General features: G+C 38.5%; 1 protein-coding gene across 1 annotated transcript in view; it reads left to right on the forward strand.

The window, feature by feature from the left end:
- LOC124545826 (serine proteinase stubble) overlaps positions 1–14687 on the forward strand; it is a 742896-nt gene extending 728209 nt beyond the window's left edge. The window contains exons 10-11 of the mRNA XM_047124815.1: positions 8994–9119; positions 14107–14687. Coding sequence (XP_046980771.1) covers positions 8994–9119; positions 14107–14265 — 285 coding nt within the window. The 3' untranslated portion in view covers positions 14266–14687. The remainder of the gene's footprint in view (positions 1–8993; positions 9120–14106) is intronic.
- The last annotated feature ends 4447 nt before the right edge of the window (positions 14688–19134 follow it).

Here is a 19134-nt window from a genome sequence, read left to right on the forward strand (position 1 = left end):
GAATATTGTGGCAAATGTATGCTAAAACTAGATTTGGTGGCAACTTTTGAAATTGTACGAAAAGATTGGAGAAGTATGTTACTCTTAATGTTCCCTATATCAATGGGAAAATGACTGATTATACAATAAAAGTCTTGTCTTGTAAGCTTTAAATCTAGCTAACAACCGACAGAAGCTAGTAAATTTTCTGAATTTGCAATTCCTTTATTTCCAATCAATAATGCTTATGTGATGACAGTAGTTAATTATTATGAAGTGAACAGCCCAATTTATACAGAAACCGTGGTAGGCTGTTGAACTGTTGACGAAGATGAAATCATCTGTTCAAATCTATAGCAAATGTGCTTAGCTGGAGACACAATAGTAAGACAGTGTAATTGGCACAGTTCAGTATTTAATATAGAAAGTAAAAAAAAAGTAGGAAATACAAGAGTCAAATTGTAAGATGAACACATTTTAAGACAGTCCTCTTGCAGAATCAGCAGAAGAATCCACCCTGCCCCACAAACTTCTTTGTTTTTGGAAACTACAAAACCAAGTAATGCTTATATAAACATTCACCTGTCACTGTTCCAGTGAAGGGTTGTGTAACTAGCTTTTAGTACTGAATGAGGTGAAAAACACACCCAAACATTGTCATTTGTAAGGTATTACAAAAATAATTTTGCATTAGGCAAATTGCCACATAGTGTGTAATGAAGTGAAATGTGATGCTCGTGTACAAATTTAATGGAATATATACTAAAATAATAAATTAACATAAAAATAGAGAGTGATGATGGTCGAAGTAGAGAGGATATAAAATGTAGACTGACAATAGGAAGGAAAGCGTTTCTGAAGAAGAGAAATTTGTTAACATCGAGTATGGATTTAAGTGTCAGGAAGTCGTTCCTGAAAGTATTTGTATGGAGTGTTGCCATGTATGGAAGTTAAACATGGACGATAAATAGTTTAGACAAGAAGAGAATAGAAGCTTTCGAAATGTGGTGCTACAGAAGAATGCTGAAGATTAGATGGGTAGGTCACATAACTAATGAGGAGGTGTTGAATAGGATTGGGGAGAAGAGCAGTTTGTGGCAAAACTTGACTAGAAGAAGGGATCAGTTGGTAGGACATGTTCTGAGGCATCAAGGGATCACCAATTTAGTATTGGAGGGCAGTGTGGAGGGTAAAAATCGTAGAGGGAGACCAAGAGATGAATACACCAAGCAGATTCAGAAGGATGTAGGTTGCAGTAGGTACTGGGAGATGAAGAAGTTTTTGCACAGGATAGAGTAGCATGGAGAGCTGCATCAAACCAGTCTCAGGACTGAAGACCACAACAACAACAGAGAGTTATATAAAACATTGACCCAATGGAAAGGATAAAAGGCTGAGTCAGATGTAGGAGGATGACAGAGGAAGGAAATTAGTTGTTGTTGTTGCTGCTGCTGCTGTTGCTGTACAAAATAAGTGTTATGAAGTGTGACTGGTTGGTGATTGTAGTTTGTGTTGTAAAAGTCTTTCTTGAGACTGAGAAGCGTAAGTCCATAACTCACCATGGTTTTAGAAATCATCACTCATGCAAGACTCAGCTTGCCCTTTTCTCACATGATGTACTGTGAACTATGGATGAAGGACAACAGACATATTTTGTATGTTATGGAATAAGTTCACAGATATGTGAGTTGCTTGAAGCCTTCTTAAGTAAGAGAATCCAGTATCTTATCCTCAATGACAAGTGTTCACCAGAGATGAGGGTATTGTCAGGAGCCCCAGGGAAGTATGATAAGACTGCTGTTGTTCTCTATATACATAAATGATTTGGTAAACAGGGTGGACAGCAATCTGCAATTGTTTGGTGATGATGCTGTGGTGTGCAGTAAGATGCCAAAGTTGACTTACGGTAGGAAGATACAAGACAACTTGGACAAAATTTCTTTTTGGTGTGACGAATGGCAGCTAACTCTAAATGTGGTAAAACGGAAGTTAATGCATTTTATCCATAGTGCATACTGTCGAACTCTATGACTGTTCCTTTATAGGGTGTAGAAAAATAAGTTCTTCGACCACAGCTCACATGTTTGTATGTATAGTGTATTTCACGAGTGCGCATCGTAAAAGTGAAGTATGAAGCTAATCTTGGTAAAACTGAAATATGGACGTGAAATGATAATAAGTGTGTAACTAAGTGGCAAAACTGTCACCACAGCATAACTGTAATAATGGTGCTTCATCTTTATTGATCTCCAACAGTATGAACATGAACATGAATGTATAAACACCTGAGGATTGGCGCAAGGCCGAAACCAGTCGTCTGACAAATAAACAACCTTTTATTGTGACTGGTAGCGGATATTTTTCTACACCCTAGTGAGTTAATGCATATGTGTAGGAAGAACAAATCTGTAGTGTTCAGATGCACTATTACTAGTGTCTTCCTTGAGACATGCAAGTTGTTTAAATATCTGTGTATAGCACTGCAAAATGATATGAAATGGAGCGAACATGTGAGGACTGTGGTAGGGAAGGTGAATGATCAGCTGTAGTTTACTGGGAGAATTTCAGGGAAGAGTGGTTCACCTTTATAGGAGACTGTATACAGGATGCTGGTGTGACATATTCTTGAGTACTGCTTGAGTATTTGGGATCCGTACTAGGTTGGAATGAAGGAAGACAATGAAGCAATTAACAGACAGGCTGCTGGATTTGTTACCAGTAGGTTTGAACAACATATAAGGGTTACAAAGATGCTTTGAGTATTCAAATGGGAATCCCTGGAGGGAAGGCAACATTCTTTTCGAGAAAAACTATTCAGAAAATTTAGAGAACTAGCATTTGAAGCTGACTGCCAAAGGAATCTACTGATGCCAACATACATTGTGCTTAAGGACCATGAAGGTAAGACATGAGAAATAAGGGCTCATATGCAGGCAGAGAGATGGTCATTTTTCCCGTGTTCTATTTGTGAGTAGAACAGGAAAGGAAATGACTAGTAATGGTTCAGGGCACCCTCTGCCATGCTTTGTACAGTGGCTTGTGAGTATGTTTGTAGATGTAGATGTAGAAGTACATGCCTAAATACAAGCTTACTGCCTGACAAAAAAGTGAAGCCCATATGAGACATGGGTGGATGTCAGTGTAACTTCCTACGTGTACACACTGTTGGTGGGTATGTATATTATTAGAGAAGCAATTCCCTGTGACAGGTAGTACAGCCACCAGAGTGTATTACTGTTGTTTGTATTTAGTCTTGTTCCCAGACGTGGTAGGTTATATGAGGAATATGAACGGTCTCAGATGTTCGATGGTCACTGTGAAGGAGACAGAGGTGCCGCGTGCATGCATGAAGTAGCATTATCAGCACATGAGAGAGTTTGAAAGTGGCCTCATCATGGATTTCCATTTGGCTAACTGGTCGAACTGTGCAGTATCCAGATTTGTGAGGTATTCAGATGTGACAATGGCCTAATGTATGGCTCCATGGGTATGTGAGGTCAGACACATTCATCACCAAGATTCTGGGTGACCATGTCTGACCACTACAAGTGAGGATCAATATATTTTGCACCAAGCACAGTGCATCCCCTTCACATATGTGCCTGCCACCTGAGAACAAGTAATAGACGTCCTGCAACATGTTGTGTCATCCAGCTTCAGTGGTCGAAGACTAGAAGCGGCCAGACTAGGGAATTATTGTCCCATACAGAGCCTGCTGTTAACACCACAACACAAACGGCTGTGTTTGGAGTGGTGGTGTGTCCAGGAAGCATGAACTGATGAGTGGCTTTGCGCTATGTTGAGAGATGGCCTGCAGTTTTGCATTACCCCAGATGATCATCGTCAGTGAGTATGGAAGCGACATGGTTAGAGATTCTGTTCTTCCAATCGTTAGGAGAGGCACAGAAGTAATTCTCCTAGGGCTGATTGTTACAACACATGCTCCATGGGCAGGAGCATTTATAAGTACTCAGGGCCTCATCTCAGAGAGGTGGTGGTGAGGGGAGCTGATGTCATGCACACTAGTACTCTGGAGGCAGAAGCAAACAGATTTGCCTCTGCCTGTTTAGATATTGTGGATGTGTAAATGTGACAGCAATAAAAAGCTCATTACAAGAAACATATCTGTTCAGTGACAGAGATGGACGCCCACAGTGCCTGATGTGTCACAAAATGCTTGTTTCTGCAAAGAAATACAATTTACAGCATCATTACAACTGCCTTCATGCAATAGGCTATGACTGAATAGAAGGGTGTGCTTGCAAGTAATTTGATTTCCAATTTGAAGGTCAACATACAGGAAGATTTTTAAGTTAAAACATATTGTGACTGAGGAGTATTTTTACTCATTTTAGGTAATACTGCTGAAGGAAACCTAAATGAAGCTGTAATTCATGCAAATTAGAAAGTAGCTCCCACTGTAGCACTGAGTGGCAAACCATTCTCTTTGAGATCTTGCATTAAATCATGTCTGGCAGCATTAGCAGAATGCATAGTTCCAAGGAAATTAGGAACTTCAAAGGCATTTGTCTCTCAAAACAAATGGTGTCCCATTGAATCCTTGACATGGGAGCTGATTTGGAGGCACAACTCAGGAATAACACCCAGAGTTTCACAGTTTTTCCTCTCACACTCTATGAGAGCACAGATATATCTGAATGTGCTCAATCTGCTTTCTTTTATGTAGTGTGGATGTGCAACTGCATGTAATGGAGGAGTTGCTAGATATGGTACCACTGGATTACATGACAACAGGGCTCAAAATTTTTGAAGCTGTGTGTGACTCAGCAGACAGCATGAATTTGCTGTGGGAAAGCCTTCATTTTGTGGCCACAGCCAGTGTTCCACAAATGGCTGGCAAGATTTCGTCTCTCACTTAAAAAATAAATTTAAGAGTGACTTCGGAAAGGGCATCTACAGTGTACAGTGTTTATTTCATCTGGAGGCATTGTGTGCTGAGACTGAGGAACTTTGTGATGTAATGGAAATTGTGGTGACCTGTGTGAATTCTGTACAAAGGTACAGTGTCAGCCATCATCAGTTCAAAGGGTCTGTTCATGATAATGAATCTGTATGTGGAGTTATGCCTTACCAGTGCATAGTTCAGAGTATAAGCATAAGTAAGGTTCTTCAAGGTTCTTTTTTGCTTTGTGGTTGATATAAAAATGAACTTAAATGCACTAAATGCATCGTTACAGAGGGAAGATTTTTGATAGTACAAATGCAAGACAAACTCAGGACATTCAAAGATAAGTTCTGTTTATATTAAAGACAAATGAGGAACGGAAACCTTGATTCTATACCTTTACCTGCCCTGTTCCCATTTAAAACTACAAATGCATAATTAATCAGCTAATAGCTAGTTGTGGTTCCAAAAACTGAACTTTTAAGAGAAGGAATATCAGTTGTTTGGTACTCCTTTTTCAGGTTGCCTGATTCTGTGACATCTAAAACTAGCTTGCAAAATTCAACATTTTTAAAGGACATGTACTACAGTTGTTTAAATGTGCCTTAAAATTTAAAGACAGAAACATACAAAGTAACACAGGAATACAACTGTGATTATGTGCATGTTAAGATCAACATATGTATTATGAGGAGTTATTTTCTGAAATGACGAGAATTAAAAACAAATACAGATAATTGCTTCAGGACCCTACAGTGAAGAGTATGCTGTGCATCATTGCAGTAAATCAGGTATCACCTGACAAAAGTGCACTTGTCTCGCAAAGGATCTGTAAATCAATCAATTTGTTGTTAGATGTGCAATGGATACTCATTAATTTGCTCTGCTCACCATTTCCACACAGCCAGTTCATCCCTTACCAGCTGTTACATGTCCATGGCCCTCAGTTTTTTACTCTGACTAATTTCATGGAGATTAAATTAGAGGGAGTTCACATACAGCCATGCCTGAGGCAGGATTTTGAGTGCAGCTGCAGTTTCTCATCACATCAGGCCCCAGTCTGCCCCTTCACTTGTACACATGTTTGCTGCAGCCCAGGGCTGAGAGGTAGTGCCTCACAGGCAAGTGAACACTCTCCCCAGCTCACTGGCAAGTGCTCGAGTTGGAACAGCCTGTCCTGGGATCATTGGTGTGGGGAACCATTGTATATGATTTCAGGTCACAGATAGTAATTTATTGAAGGAACTCTGGCAGTACAACAATATGTCATGGACATCCTGTGTTCTAATGTGTTACCTCTATTGCAACATTCACAGGATACTGCTCATCCACATATGGCACATGTACCTGCGAACTGGTCCTAATAGAATGTGTGGAAAACTATCTTTGATGTCAACTCTGTTCCATTGCCAGTACCAAGGATATCAATACCAGCTGAAATATCTGTGGACCAACCTACCACAGGAGAAAATACAACAGTTTTATGACAACTTCCCAACTGAAGCAGTGCATGCACCCAGATCAGAGGGGGTGCAATCTCATACTGGAAAGTGGGCTCATACTGCTAAGTTCTTCGTTAACTCTGCTTGATATTGTAATTGCTGAAATAGCATCACATGCCTCTCAGGTCATGAAGTTTGATTATGTTTTCTCCTTCTCTTCTCGGCACTTCATATAATATAATCAGTACATACTCATTTCATAAATAATATTTACATAAGGCACCCAGTTTCACAAAAATCCTGGGCCCCACACTGTACATGGCTGCTGAAAATAAACACCTATCAATATAACCACTGTTTCGCTATACACACTAGCATAAATTTGCCCTCTCCCTCACAATTTCTCTCGCCCATCCTGACAAAAAAGTGGCCCATAATAAGACAGTTCATTACAAAAACAAGAATAACTTGTGAATCTGAAGTTTAGATTACAATTTGTACAGTATTTAACACCTTTCTCACATCACTTTTTGCTGTGTAGCTAACAAGGCAAAAAAATTAAAAGATTCTTTTGACAATATTTTACTGCGCATATAAGAAAGACATGTGAGGCAATTCTGACCCTATGGCTTATCTTAGAAGCTATATTAAGAAAAGGCAAACCTACATTTCTAGCATTTGTAGACTTAGAGAAAGTTTTTGACAATGTTGACTGGAATACTCTCTTTCAAATTCTGAAGGTGACAGGGGTAAAATAAAGGAAGCAAAAGGCTATTTACAATTTGTACAGAAACCAGATGGCAGTTATAAGAGTCAAGGGACATGAAGGAGAAGCAGTGGTTGGGAAGGGAGTGAGACAGGGGTGTAGCCTCTCCCTGATGTTATTCAATCTGCAAGCAGTGAAGGAAACAAAAGAAAAATTCGGAGTAGATATTAAAATCCATGGAGAAAAAATAAAAACTTTAAGGTTCGCCAATGACATTGTAATTCTGTCAGAGACAGCAAAGGACTTGGAATAACAGTTGAACAGAATGGACAGTGTCTTGAAAGGAGGGTATAAGATGAACATTAACAAATGCAAAACGAGGATAATGGAATGTAGTTGAGTTAACTCAGGTGATGCAGAGAGAATTAGATTAGGAAATGAGATGCTTAAATTAGTAAAGGAGTTTTGCTATTTGGGGAGAAAAATAACTGATGATGGTCGAAGTAGGGAGGATATAAAATGTAGACTGCCAATGACAAAGAAAGCGTTTCTGAAGAAGAGAAATTTGTTAACATCGAGTATAGATTTACGTGTCAGGAAGCCGTTTCTGAAAGTATTTGTGTGGAGTGTAGCCATGTACGGAAGTGAAACATGGACGATAAATAGTTTGGACAAGAAGAGAATAGAAGTTTTTGAAATGTGGTGCTGCAGAAGAATGCTGAAGATTAGATGGGTAGATCACATAACTAATGAGGAGTATTGAATAGAATTGGGGAGAAGAGAAATTTGTGGCACAATTTGACTAGAAGAAGGGATCGGTTGGTAGGACATGTTCTGAGGCATCAAGGGATCACCAATTTAGTATTGGAGGTCAGTGTGGAGGGTAAAAATCGTAGAGGGAGACCAAGAGATCAATACACTAAGCAGATTCAGAAGGATGTAGGCTGCAGAATGCACTGGGAGATGAAGCAGCTTGCACTGGATAGAGTAGCATGGAGAGCTGCATCAAACCAGTCTCAGGACTGAAGACCACAACAAGAGCAACAACATAAAAAAGACATGAAACTGGGATGTTGTTGTTGGTTGTTGGTATGTTTAAGGGGGACTAAACAGCGAAGGTCATCAGTCCCAAACTGGGATGCATGAAAAGTGTAATCTGTAGTAAACACAATAATGTCCTTATCTACGACATTAAGAAGTGCAAGATTTCTCATGCACGGAATAAAAAGTTAACACTTTGGTCCACTTGCAGTAAATTTCTACATAAAAAAATCTATATACTCTATTGAAGGTTAAGATTTCTATTCTTGCCTGTTCATTCCTGTGGATTAATTTCATTTTTATGTGGTACATCATGCAGCCCCTCAAAACTCTTCAGTTTGGTTCTGTTTCTCATAGTTATATTTCCAGATTGTGTCCTATCTTCATCGGATTAAGGCAGCATTTTTAGTTTTTATTCAATTTGTCCTTGCATTTATATCTCTTCCAAAACACTTCTGCTTCAGCTTTAACTGTTGGCATGAATTTTCACCCTCTCTCTCAGTCTACACCATTTCTATTGCTGTACAATTCATGACAGCGCTGGATCATACAAGTCAAGAAGAATTTCTCATGTCAGTTCTGTTCTTCTCAATCAAATGGACCTCGTGCTCTTGTTCCATTTTTCATGTTTCCTTCTCAGATGATCCTCATCCTTGGATTCACTTGATGTAAACATTTACCCTTCATAAAGGGCTATTTATTTTTGTTGAATTTTCTTACAACATGGATTACCTTTATCTGATGCTAGAAATGTTAGAAATCAACGTTCAGAATACACAAAAGTATTAGGCTATTGGGGCAAGCAGCTCTCATGAAATATTAGCATTTATACTTAAATTTTTCTTTAGCAATAGATAGAATAATATTGAAAGCAACATGTTGCAAATGTAATTACTATAATCAGATTTGTTTGTCACAGGTCTCAGTTCCAATTGTAAGCAACGACAAATGCAAGTCAATGTTTCTCCGTGCTGGTAGACATGAGTTCATTCCAGAAATATTCTTGTGTGCAGGCTATGAAAATGGAGGACAGGACTCCTGCCAGGTCAGTATACCATCCAACACTGTTACTGACATGAAGAACAAGGAAACAGGAATAAGCACCATATATGAATTATTAACTGTACTATAGTGGTTTCATTTCTTGTTTTTTTTTCATATCTACCCCATAAGAGTCATCTTTCTACCATTTTTGTTCCAATATTTACATTATAAGCTAATGGGATTTATTTACTTTATTATCAGACAATAATCAAATGATGCCTCATCTTCATACATGTGGAGATGTTTCAGTATGATCAGAAACCTTCATTTGTGAAGAATGCAACCCTTTATTGAATTTTGTTACTTCTAAAAATAACAGTAAAAGTGTGTTGACAGTGAATGTACTATGTTTAGAAACATTAATAATGTAGTATGTTTAGAAACATTAATAGTAAATCTTCATTTTTGTTCATTACAATATATTAGTACTTCTAAGGGCATCATATGAACAACACACTCTTCACTAACACAGTCTATTGTGTTTTCCTAGATCATGTTTACTTTGTAGTTGTAGGTCAAATACATCTGTACTGATAATTTCATTATAATAATATGTAATATTTGTAATTGAAGAAACATATCCATTTCCACAGGCTCAGTTGCGATATGATAGGGGATAGTGAGAAGTGACGATGGGTTAAAAGGAAAAACAATGAGAAGTGCAAGTAGGAACTGAAAGGAATGTGTGAAAGGAGATAGGGAAAAATTAAAGAGATAGGAAAAGATGAAAATACAATATACATAAGTTGAGGGAATTCTTGGTGAGGATGTCCATTGCAAAATGTAAGGAGCAGATGAGTGGGATTAATACACACTTCATCGCCTAATATGGATATACAACAACACACATGTAAACAGTATGACAGCATACAGATGACTGACAACATCAAAGATTCTCCCCTTATGCAAACTCAACCACTGATCAAAGAGTTTAATTATCTTGCATTTGCATTACCAATGATGAGGTCCCAACGTAGTCCACCACTTTACATCCCCAGTGGGCAAGTAGAGCACCGGGGGAGGAGGTGGCCAGAGGTCACATCTGTGTATACCATGTTGCATAGGAGCACATGACCAAATGTGCCATAGCTGGCTGCTATGCAGATCACAACTGGACTGTATATTGGCAAGAGAGAAGAAAAAAGTCTGATGTTGTGAGTTTTTCCCCATCTCCATACAGGTGATACAGGCTGAGGTGGGGCAGAAGCTGGTGAGGATGGTCATAGCAGCATTCCCAGTCTGCATTGAGATCACCATGTTGCTGTGGGGGAATGCTGGGTTGCAGAAGTGATAGGGTAGTGGGTGCAGTTCCATCAGGCTCTGCTTGTTTGCTTAGAGGCAAGTGTTTTGTCCTGTGAGCCATGATGGTTAGGAACCTGTCAACTGATAATCTTGATGTAAAAGTGGCCAGTCTGATGCCACTGAGTAGATTGCAGCTGTGCAAAAACTGTCTGGAAAGAAAACTGTTGTCAAACTTTCATTTCTCATGCTGTGCATTGACCAAGCAACTTGTTGTAGAAGGGATTCTATGTGCAGTTTCGTATTGAATACTACTCTGTTGAATCATCACATGTGAGTGCCAAAGGACAGGGGGATCACACCAGAAGGATACATGCACACTGCCAGAAGTACTCACCATACTGGCCTATGTCTGCAATGGAATAGATATTACATCCTGTCTCATCTGTATGTGAGTGTCTGCTGCTGACTCTATGATGGTTTCTGTCTCATATCTGTGGATCATGCAGGAAGCTGCCTGTAGACTAGTGTCCTCTACAGGCAGCTGCATATAAAGTGGTGAACTACTGATGATGGAGTGTTCAGATTCTCTGCTACTAGTTTGTATAAGGGTTCCTCATGACAAATCTGGGGAGATGTGAGCAACAAAGGAAACACGTGATGAAGAGCTGTTCTCAAACATCAGTGAACGAAAACTGCCATGAAAATTTTTCACATAGACGAAGATCTATGGCTTTGTACACTGCAGGTGACAACATGAAAATCTTCTCACTTGGTTCAGCTGCCTGGGTCCTTCGTGAGCTTATGAATGCATTGACTGGGCTGTAATCAATGTGGAAAGAGTGGTAAAATTACATGGGTTGCTGCTGTGTAGACATACAGTAGGTATGCGGAATATTGACACATTTAAGTTAGCACTAAAATCAATGAGAAGGTCAGAAGTCCACACACACTGTTCATGTACATGTGCATCATTACTGTAGTCCATGCAATGGCATGACAGAATGTCATTTTGTGTTTCGCATATACTGCAGGCCGATCTGGGTACTGAAAAACATTATACAAAGCACCATGAGAGTCTCTTTCTTGTACCTGTTGTTCACAAGAGTACCAGTTGTGGGATGGCTCCATAGTCATAGTGAAGACAGTCAATCAGTGTACACTGATTAAGATGGAGTAGCTGTTGTTGTTCACTGCAGGATCACCACTGTATTCCTGGTGGAAATGCTCATAGTGAAATTCAGAGAGCAGATGGATGGAATTCACTGGCACTTCATTGCTTAATATGTAGATACAACAAGATGCATGTACACGATACAATAACATACAGCAGACTGACATCATCAAAAATATTCTCCTTGCAGAAACTCAACCACTGAGCAAAGATTCTTATTGATCTGCACTTTCTTTATCAATGGTAAGGTCCCCACAAAGTAGCAGAGAAACTAATGAAACCCTATTATTGAAAAAAAATCCAACAGTTGGGAAAATAGGGGGGAGAATGTATTTTTAACACTTGAGTGGGTGCGCCATTTTTTATAAGATGAGCACGCATGTGGCGCATTTTGTACACATGTAATGAATAGTTGTCTTTATGTTACCAAGGTAAACATGTAAGAGCAAAATCACAGTTTAATCTTAGTTTAACTAAAGAATGGTAAAACGGCATACATTATAAGAGCTAAATCACTGTTACTTAAACAATAATCAAATAAATCTTATATCATTCTGATGCCACATACAAGTGTTACCCCACAGTGACGACCCACTTGAAGCATTTAACTGCAGAGCTGAAATAGATCCCTGCCAACTGCATATTTAATTACTAATTATCTCATAGATAACTGCCTCAATATGGGATTTTCTTGCATGGATCGCAAATTTTTTTCTGACTTAGGTTGCTGTTTATTCTAAGTTAATGCTGCTCATTTAAACTTATGACAGCACAACTTATTACCCTGTTAACTGAAGCAATACTGAAGGAATAGGTATGGATTCACAATCGTAAAACAACAGTGGAACAGAACAAGAAAATGTTATTTGTGATTGGCACATTTTATACACAGGTGCACCCATTTAAGGGTTAATGGAGAGGAGTCCAGAATTATGTCAGGATGTGAGGAATTTTGAAGGGTAAATTATTGAATTTGATATTGAGGGAAACTAATAGAGGGCAGAGGATCTAAATGGCTCATTTGGCTTTGCAGTTACTCAGATCCCTTGAATCATGTTGTGGAGTATACTCAGCAAACTGGGTACTGGGTTTCTCAACTGTACATACTTCTATGTATACCCGTGTGCTCAGCCACTTTGGGTGCGCTCATTCCTATATGAAAAGCCCTGCAATGAATGCAAGTTAGTTATGAAACAACTTGTTTGGTTTCCCATCTCACTCTACCTTTGATATTGTAGAAAATACCAGTGGTGGGACTAGAGTAAGTAGTAGTCAGTGGGAGCATGGGGGCAGGTTTCATAGTGAGAATGATTGCAGGGGTAAGAATTTTGGGGCAAATATAATTATCATATACTTTCATAAGGATCTGATAGAGGTTAGGAGGGCAACACACAAAGCATCCATTGGGTAGTGCCTATCAGTCAGCATCTATGTCACGGATGTGGCTAATGCCTATAAGGCAGTATCCATGCCATGGATGTAACCAGCTTCTATACATCATACACTAAAATTAGATCAATATGACCTAACACCACTTCCACTGCCACCAGAGTGGGCTTCCACTAGCAATCAAATCTTACCCCCAGCTTTCAACTCTGCAATGCTTTATTGCAAAAACTTGTAATCCAAACCTTGACTGTATCTAACATTCCAGCCTCACTACAGTGTAAATATTTTGTTGGTCCAGAACGGATTGACTGTGAGAACACACCCAAGTACCACCAATTAGCTTGTATGTTTTGTCCAATATTCTATTACTGATACCAAGCTTGCCCTTTTCTTTACCCTCCTTTATCCCAATTTTATATTCAGTTTCTTGTAGTGTAGATTTAATCTTTGACTTATGCATTACCAACAGATTATTATTATGGGTCCTCTGATATTTAAATCATGGATAGTTACTGTCTATTCATTTCCTGTAATTTATGTCTTTCCATGTCTGGGATAGGGGCCATTTTTTCCTTCTCTTTAGAAGCTGTGCCTATACCTTCAGCCTGATGAAAAAAATTAGAAAATTCTTAAATATTGACAGCCAGTCATAGTTCAATATTTGTGTGTGGCTTTTTATCCACTTATCCAGATTACTCTACTTAGGAGCCTTATCAGTGGATACTTCTTGGTCACAAATTACATAATACTCACTCTTTCTTATCACTTTAAAAGTAGGCTGTTAACATATTGAAAATATAAACTTTTTTTCTAATTAAAGGAATTACATTTATCTGTTACTACCAAATAAGCAAACTGTCTTCATAATTTCCAAGCTACAGCTATGTGATAGAGACTCACTAATGTGTCTAATATGCACAATATTTTATTATGAACAATAACAAATTTTTATTGCAAGTAATGTGTTAACTGATTTTGTGAATCTTTGAAATGACACATAACATTAATGTGTAAGCACTTTGCAAAGATTATAAGCCATAAAAAATTGTGCTTTCTTCTCAAGTAGAAAACATAAGTCTGAAAAATTATTACTTGACTATTAGCAAACCACAATTATTTTGTATGCTCTGCTCACTTTTTTTATCACAATGAAACCCAGACAAGCCAAAACAATTTCTGTTGACAGGGTGATTCTGGTGGCCCACTACAAGTTCGTGGTAAAGATGGGCATTACTTTCTAGCAGGAATCATCAGTTGGGGCATTGGATGTGCTGAAGCCAACCTGCCTGGAGTTTGCACACGGATATCAAAATTTGTACCATGGATACTTGAAAATGTGACATAGTTCCTCATACTTGTTATTGAGCCAGCTTTCTTGAAAAATAACTCTGCCAGTACTGTGAAAGTTCCAGAAATATCATTGAATCACGGTCAGAACAGTAGACCATCAACGCAAAGGAAATCTGACACAACAACTATGATTAGGTTTAATGATGCAATTTACTTTTCATGGACTCATTGGACATTACCAAAAGTGATGAAGCATCATGCCACATGAACTGTCAATTTGTGTTTTTGCTTTACACTGTTGGAAATGTGTCAACCACATAATGTGAATGTTGTAACAAATGAGCTCAGAGTAATTTGTGCTATGAATGTTTTGTGTAATGTCTTATCTTTGAGTTAACACACAAAGGATTCAAATCAAATGATGGTCAAAACATAAAAGGAGAGAGACCATACTTGCTGCCCTAGGGAGAAAATATTTTTTAAAGCCAAAGACATAGCTTTTATTTACTTCTATTTATAAAAATAAAGTTTATTATACAATTTTTTTATTGTTATTAATGTTTAATAACCCATAAAACACTATTCCTTTCATTTGCTTTTAACTGCTGACATTGAGCAATACAGACGGAGAGAAAACAAAAATGATATAAAATAAAAATACAAAAACCGAAGTGTAGCTAAAAGTGTATATTGTGGATACAAAATCAAAACAAGACATTACAAGCTTCAGACTAAAATGCAGCTGTAGCATTCAAAATGCAATCAACAAAAGATTACTATTTATGAAGATATACATGTATTACACCAGCTGAAAATGGGTGAAAATATAAATTCTTCTTGGTATTTTGTTGGACTTATTCAAGTAATTTAATATGTAGCCACAGCACTCAACCATTATTATCATCAAAAGACTACTCTAGAAAAAGCTGTTTTCAACTTTCAGAATTGTTAATCCCTTTCTCAGGGAATTAAGAAGGCACTCACTAGAAAGGAGAGGTAGGTCCCTCACATAGGTCCCTCACCCTGCTGAGACAAAGCAGGGAGGAAAAGACAAAAGAGCTCGCTGGACACAGAAAAAAAGATTTCCAGCACAGGAAAGAACATTAAAACAAGCACACACAAAACAAAAAACTTCTGGGTAAGTATAAAACATCAAACTAGCTATCTTTATAAAGCAGACCCAACAAGCACTGCATTCCATAGTTAACAGCAACATAAATAGGGAAATTCTAACAAATTCAGCCTCTGGAGTGAGCAGGGAGCAGAAAGCCAAAAAGCAAAAAGAAAACATATACAACACTAAAATGTAAAAAGTAAAAGATTCATGACTAAGTGTGCTTTGGAAAAGGATATTTAGAGACAATCACTGTTTTGTAAACTCATGATTGTACACTCATCCACAAAAGGACAAAAGAAACTTTCTGTGATGTGGCACTGCCAAGTAACATAGTTCAATGAAACTTGGACGATACATAGAAAGTACTGCTACAGTGTAGTACAGAAGGTAAATGAAAGAAATACACAGTGAGACAAACAGAAATGTCACATTTTTATTCAAAGACAATAATTACACTGAAGTCACTGTGACTTATGTTAGTCCCCTATTACACTGAACTTACTGCAACTATGATGGTCCCCCAGACATTACAAAAGGATGGACTTGGTTCTCAATAGTGTGTGTGATACCCACAAATGGCACTGCATACTCTGAAATGTGCTTTCATGCTGGCTCAAGGCTGGTAAGGAATTCTCAGAGTTGGATGTTCCATTCCTCCACCAGCCCATATGACAACTCCTGGATGATAGTTTGTGCATTTGGATGTGGTGCAGTATGTCTCCCCTACACATCCCACACACAATGGAATTTAAGTTGGCAGATTAGCAAGCCAGTCCATTCACTGAATGTCCTCTCATTCCAAGAGACCCTACACCTGCACTGTTCAATGCAGCTGCACCTTGTCATCTATAACAATGAAGTCAGGGCCGATGCCCATGCAACATTATGCCTCCACACACTATAACACTTCAACCACCAAAACAACTATGTTTGTCGGCTAGCCGATGTGGCCAAGCGGTTCTAGGGGCTACAGTCTGGAACCATGCGACCGCTACGGTCACAGGTTAGAATCCTGCCTCGGGCATGGGTGTGTGTGCTGCCCTTAGGTTAGTGAGGTTTAAGTAATTCTAAGTTCTATGGGACTGATGACCTTAGATGTTAAGTCGCATAGTGCTCAGAGTCATTTGAACCATTTTTTAATTATGTTTGTCGATGTTCCTGGACAAATTACATGTTCCCACCTATAGCCATATGATAGTACATCCAGCATTGTTGAGCATGACCATTTTGATGGTCCTTGTGTTACAGTGTGGGGAGCACAATGACCTTTCCTACTATTATTACAAAAAACCATCTGGAATTGTTCATATTCAAAAATTGTCAAATCAAGTGTACATTTTTAGCTATTTTAACACTATTGTAGTGCAGCTAATAATTGTGTAAGAAGGAAGATTATGTGATGATAAACCATAGTTTACTCTCTTTCCTTTAGCTCAATGTCAAAAATGTGGCTTGATGAAAAATATGGCTTGCTGGAAAAATAACTGTTCATCTAGAAAGTATGGTCTAGGCTTTTCTTTGAAATAAGAATGTGGTAGAATTTCATCCATGCATTTCCTATATTTCATATTTAGTAATTTCATGTCTCAACATGAATAACATTACAGTGGTTCATCATGACAACTTCATCTTACAATAGCACAAGCAGGTTCCAGGCTAAAAAAAGATAACAACTAACACATGCAAAAACATGATGACTGAAGAAGATCAAAGTTATAAGAACTAGTAGCACAGTAGTCTAATGAAGTATTGATTTTTTCCAAAGAAATTTGTACATGATTAATTCTTTCTTTTCTAATTATTACTCAGAACAAATTATAGAAACAACAATAATGACTATAATAATTATTAATTTTAAATACCTTTTTAAAATGTAGAAAAACATAATAACTATAAACTGAAAATAAATATCATATTATCTGGTTATTTTATAGTTTTGAGTATTCTGAGTACTCGTACGTATTAAGTACTCCACAATATAAAGAAGTGATTTGCTGATCAGTTCCACTGCAGGAAGCATAATGTTGCATGGGTACACTAACCTCCACATCTTTGAAAACTATACACACACTGATCAACATTATTGTGAAACTGCACTCCTTCCCCAGATACAGCTTCTCTGGCTGCATTTGGCTCTGACTCAATTTTTATGGACGATAATTCACAACTGCATCAAATAGCACATGTAAAGAAGCTCTTCAAATAAGAAGATATTTAACGAATAGATTGGCCATCCCATTTCCTTGACTTAAATTGGATCGAGCACATGTTTGACGCATCAGGGAGATGTATTGCAGCACATCCACATGCACCAATAACCCTCCAGAAGTTGTCAACCACACTGGGGGAAGAATGGAATGCCTTACCACAAGAGCTACTGATCAACCCTGTGGTCTCCCATCCAAGGTGATCACTCACCCATTAAGAACCATACCCATCCTTCTGTAATGTCCAGGGAACCATCATAAATCATGGCGACTTTGGTGTGGTTATTATTTATGAGTAAAAGTTTCACTTCTTTTTGTCTCATAGTGTATTTCTTTTGGATACCTTCCATACCATATTATAGTAATTGTTTCTCTGTGTGGTCCAAGTTCCATCGAAGTACGTTACTTAGCAGTGAAAGTTCATGTGACAGTTACTTTCATCTTTAACCCATACCCCATAACGTGTGGTCCATCAGACCAAGCAAAAATTTTTGAACTCGCTCTCCAAGATCAGTAATGGCAGACTGCTTCTATATCCCTGTCCAGTTGCCCTCGTGGTACAAGAAAGATCAGGAGAATGAGGACAGGCAAAAGTTAGTAGAGATTCGTGCTGCTGTGAAAATAGTGATGTGCAAAGCATACAACCACCACCACTGTCATACCTTAGCAAGAGATCTTGCTGAAAACCCAAGGAAATTCTGGTCTTACGTAAAATAATTTGAGAAATCTTTCATGCAGGAGAATCATACAAACATACCGCTGTTTTAGTCTTGTACAGATTCCCGTATAGAGGACGTAGTTATAGACATCCCTGGGGTTGTGAAGCAGCTGAATGGGTTGAAAATAAATATACCGCCAGGTCCTGATAGGATTCCAATTCGGTTTTAAAGAGAGTACTCCACTGCACTGGCTCCTTACTCAGCTTGAATTTATCATGAATCTCTTGCCCAACATAAAGTCCCGAGCGACTGGAAAAAAGCGCAGGTGACGCCTGTATATAAGAAGGGTAGAAGGACGGATGCTCAAAATTACAGACCAATATCCTTAACATTGGTTTGTTGCAGGATTCTTGAACATATTCTCAGTTCAAATATAATGAATTTCCTTGAGACAGAGAAGTTGCTGTCCATGCATCAGCACGGCTTTAGAAAGCATCGCTCCTGCGAAACGCAACTCGCCCTTTTTTCACATGATATCTTGCAAACCATGGATGAAGGGTATCAGACGGATGCCATATTCCTTGACTTCCAGCAAGCGTTTGACTTGGTGCCCCACTGCAGACTCCTAACTAAGGTACGAGCATATGGGATTGGTTCCCAAATATGTGAGTGGCTCGAAGACTTCTTAAGTAATAGAACCCAGTACGTTGTCCTCGATGGTGAGTGTTCATCGGAGGTGAGGATATCATCTGGAGTGCCCCAGGGGAGTGTGGTAGGTCCGTTGTTGTTTTCTGTCTACATAAATGATCTTTTTGATAGGGTGGATAGCAATGTGCGGCTGTTTGCTGATGATGCTGTGGTGTATGGGAAGGTGTCATCGTTGAGTGACTGTAGGAGGATACAAGATGACTTGGACAGGATTTGTGATTGGTGTAAAGAAT

The sequence above is a fragment of the Schistocerca americana genome, chromosome 1, assembly GCF_021461395.2.
Source record: "Schistocerca americana isolate TAMUIC-IGC-003095 chromosome 1, iqSchAmer2.1, whole genome shotgun sequence".
NCBI lineage: Eukaryota > Metazoa > Arthropoda > Insecta > Orthoptera > Acrididae > Schistocerca > Schistocerca americana.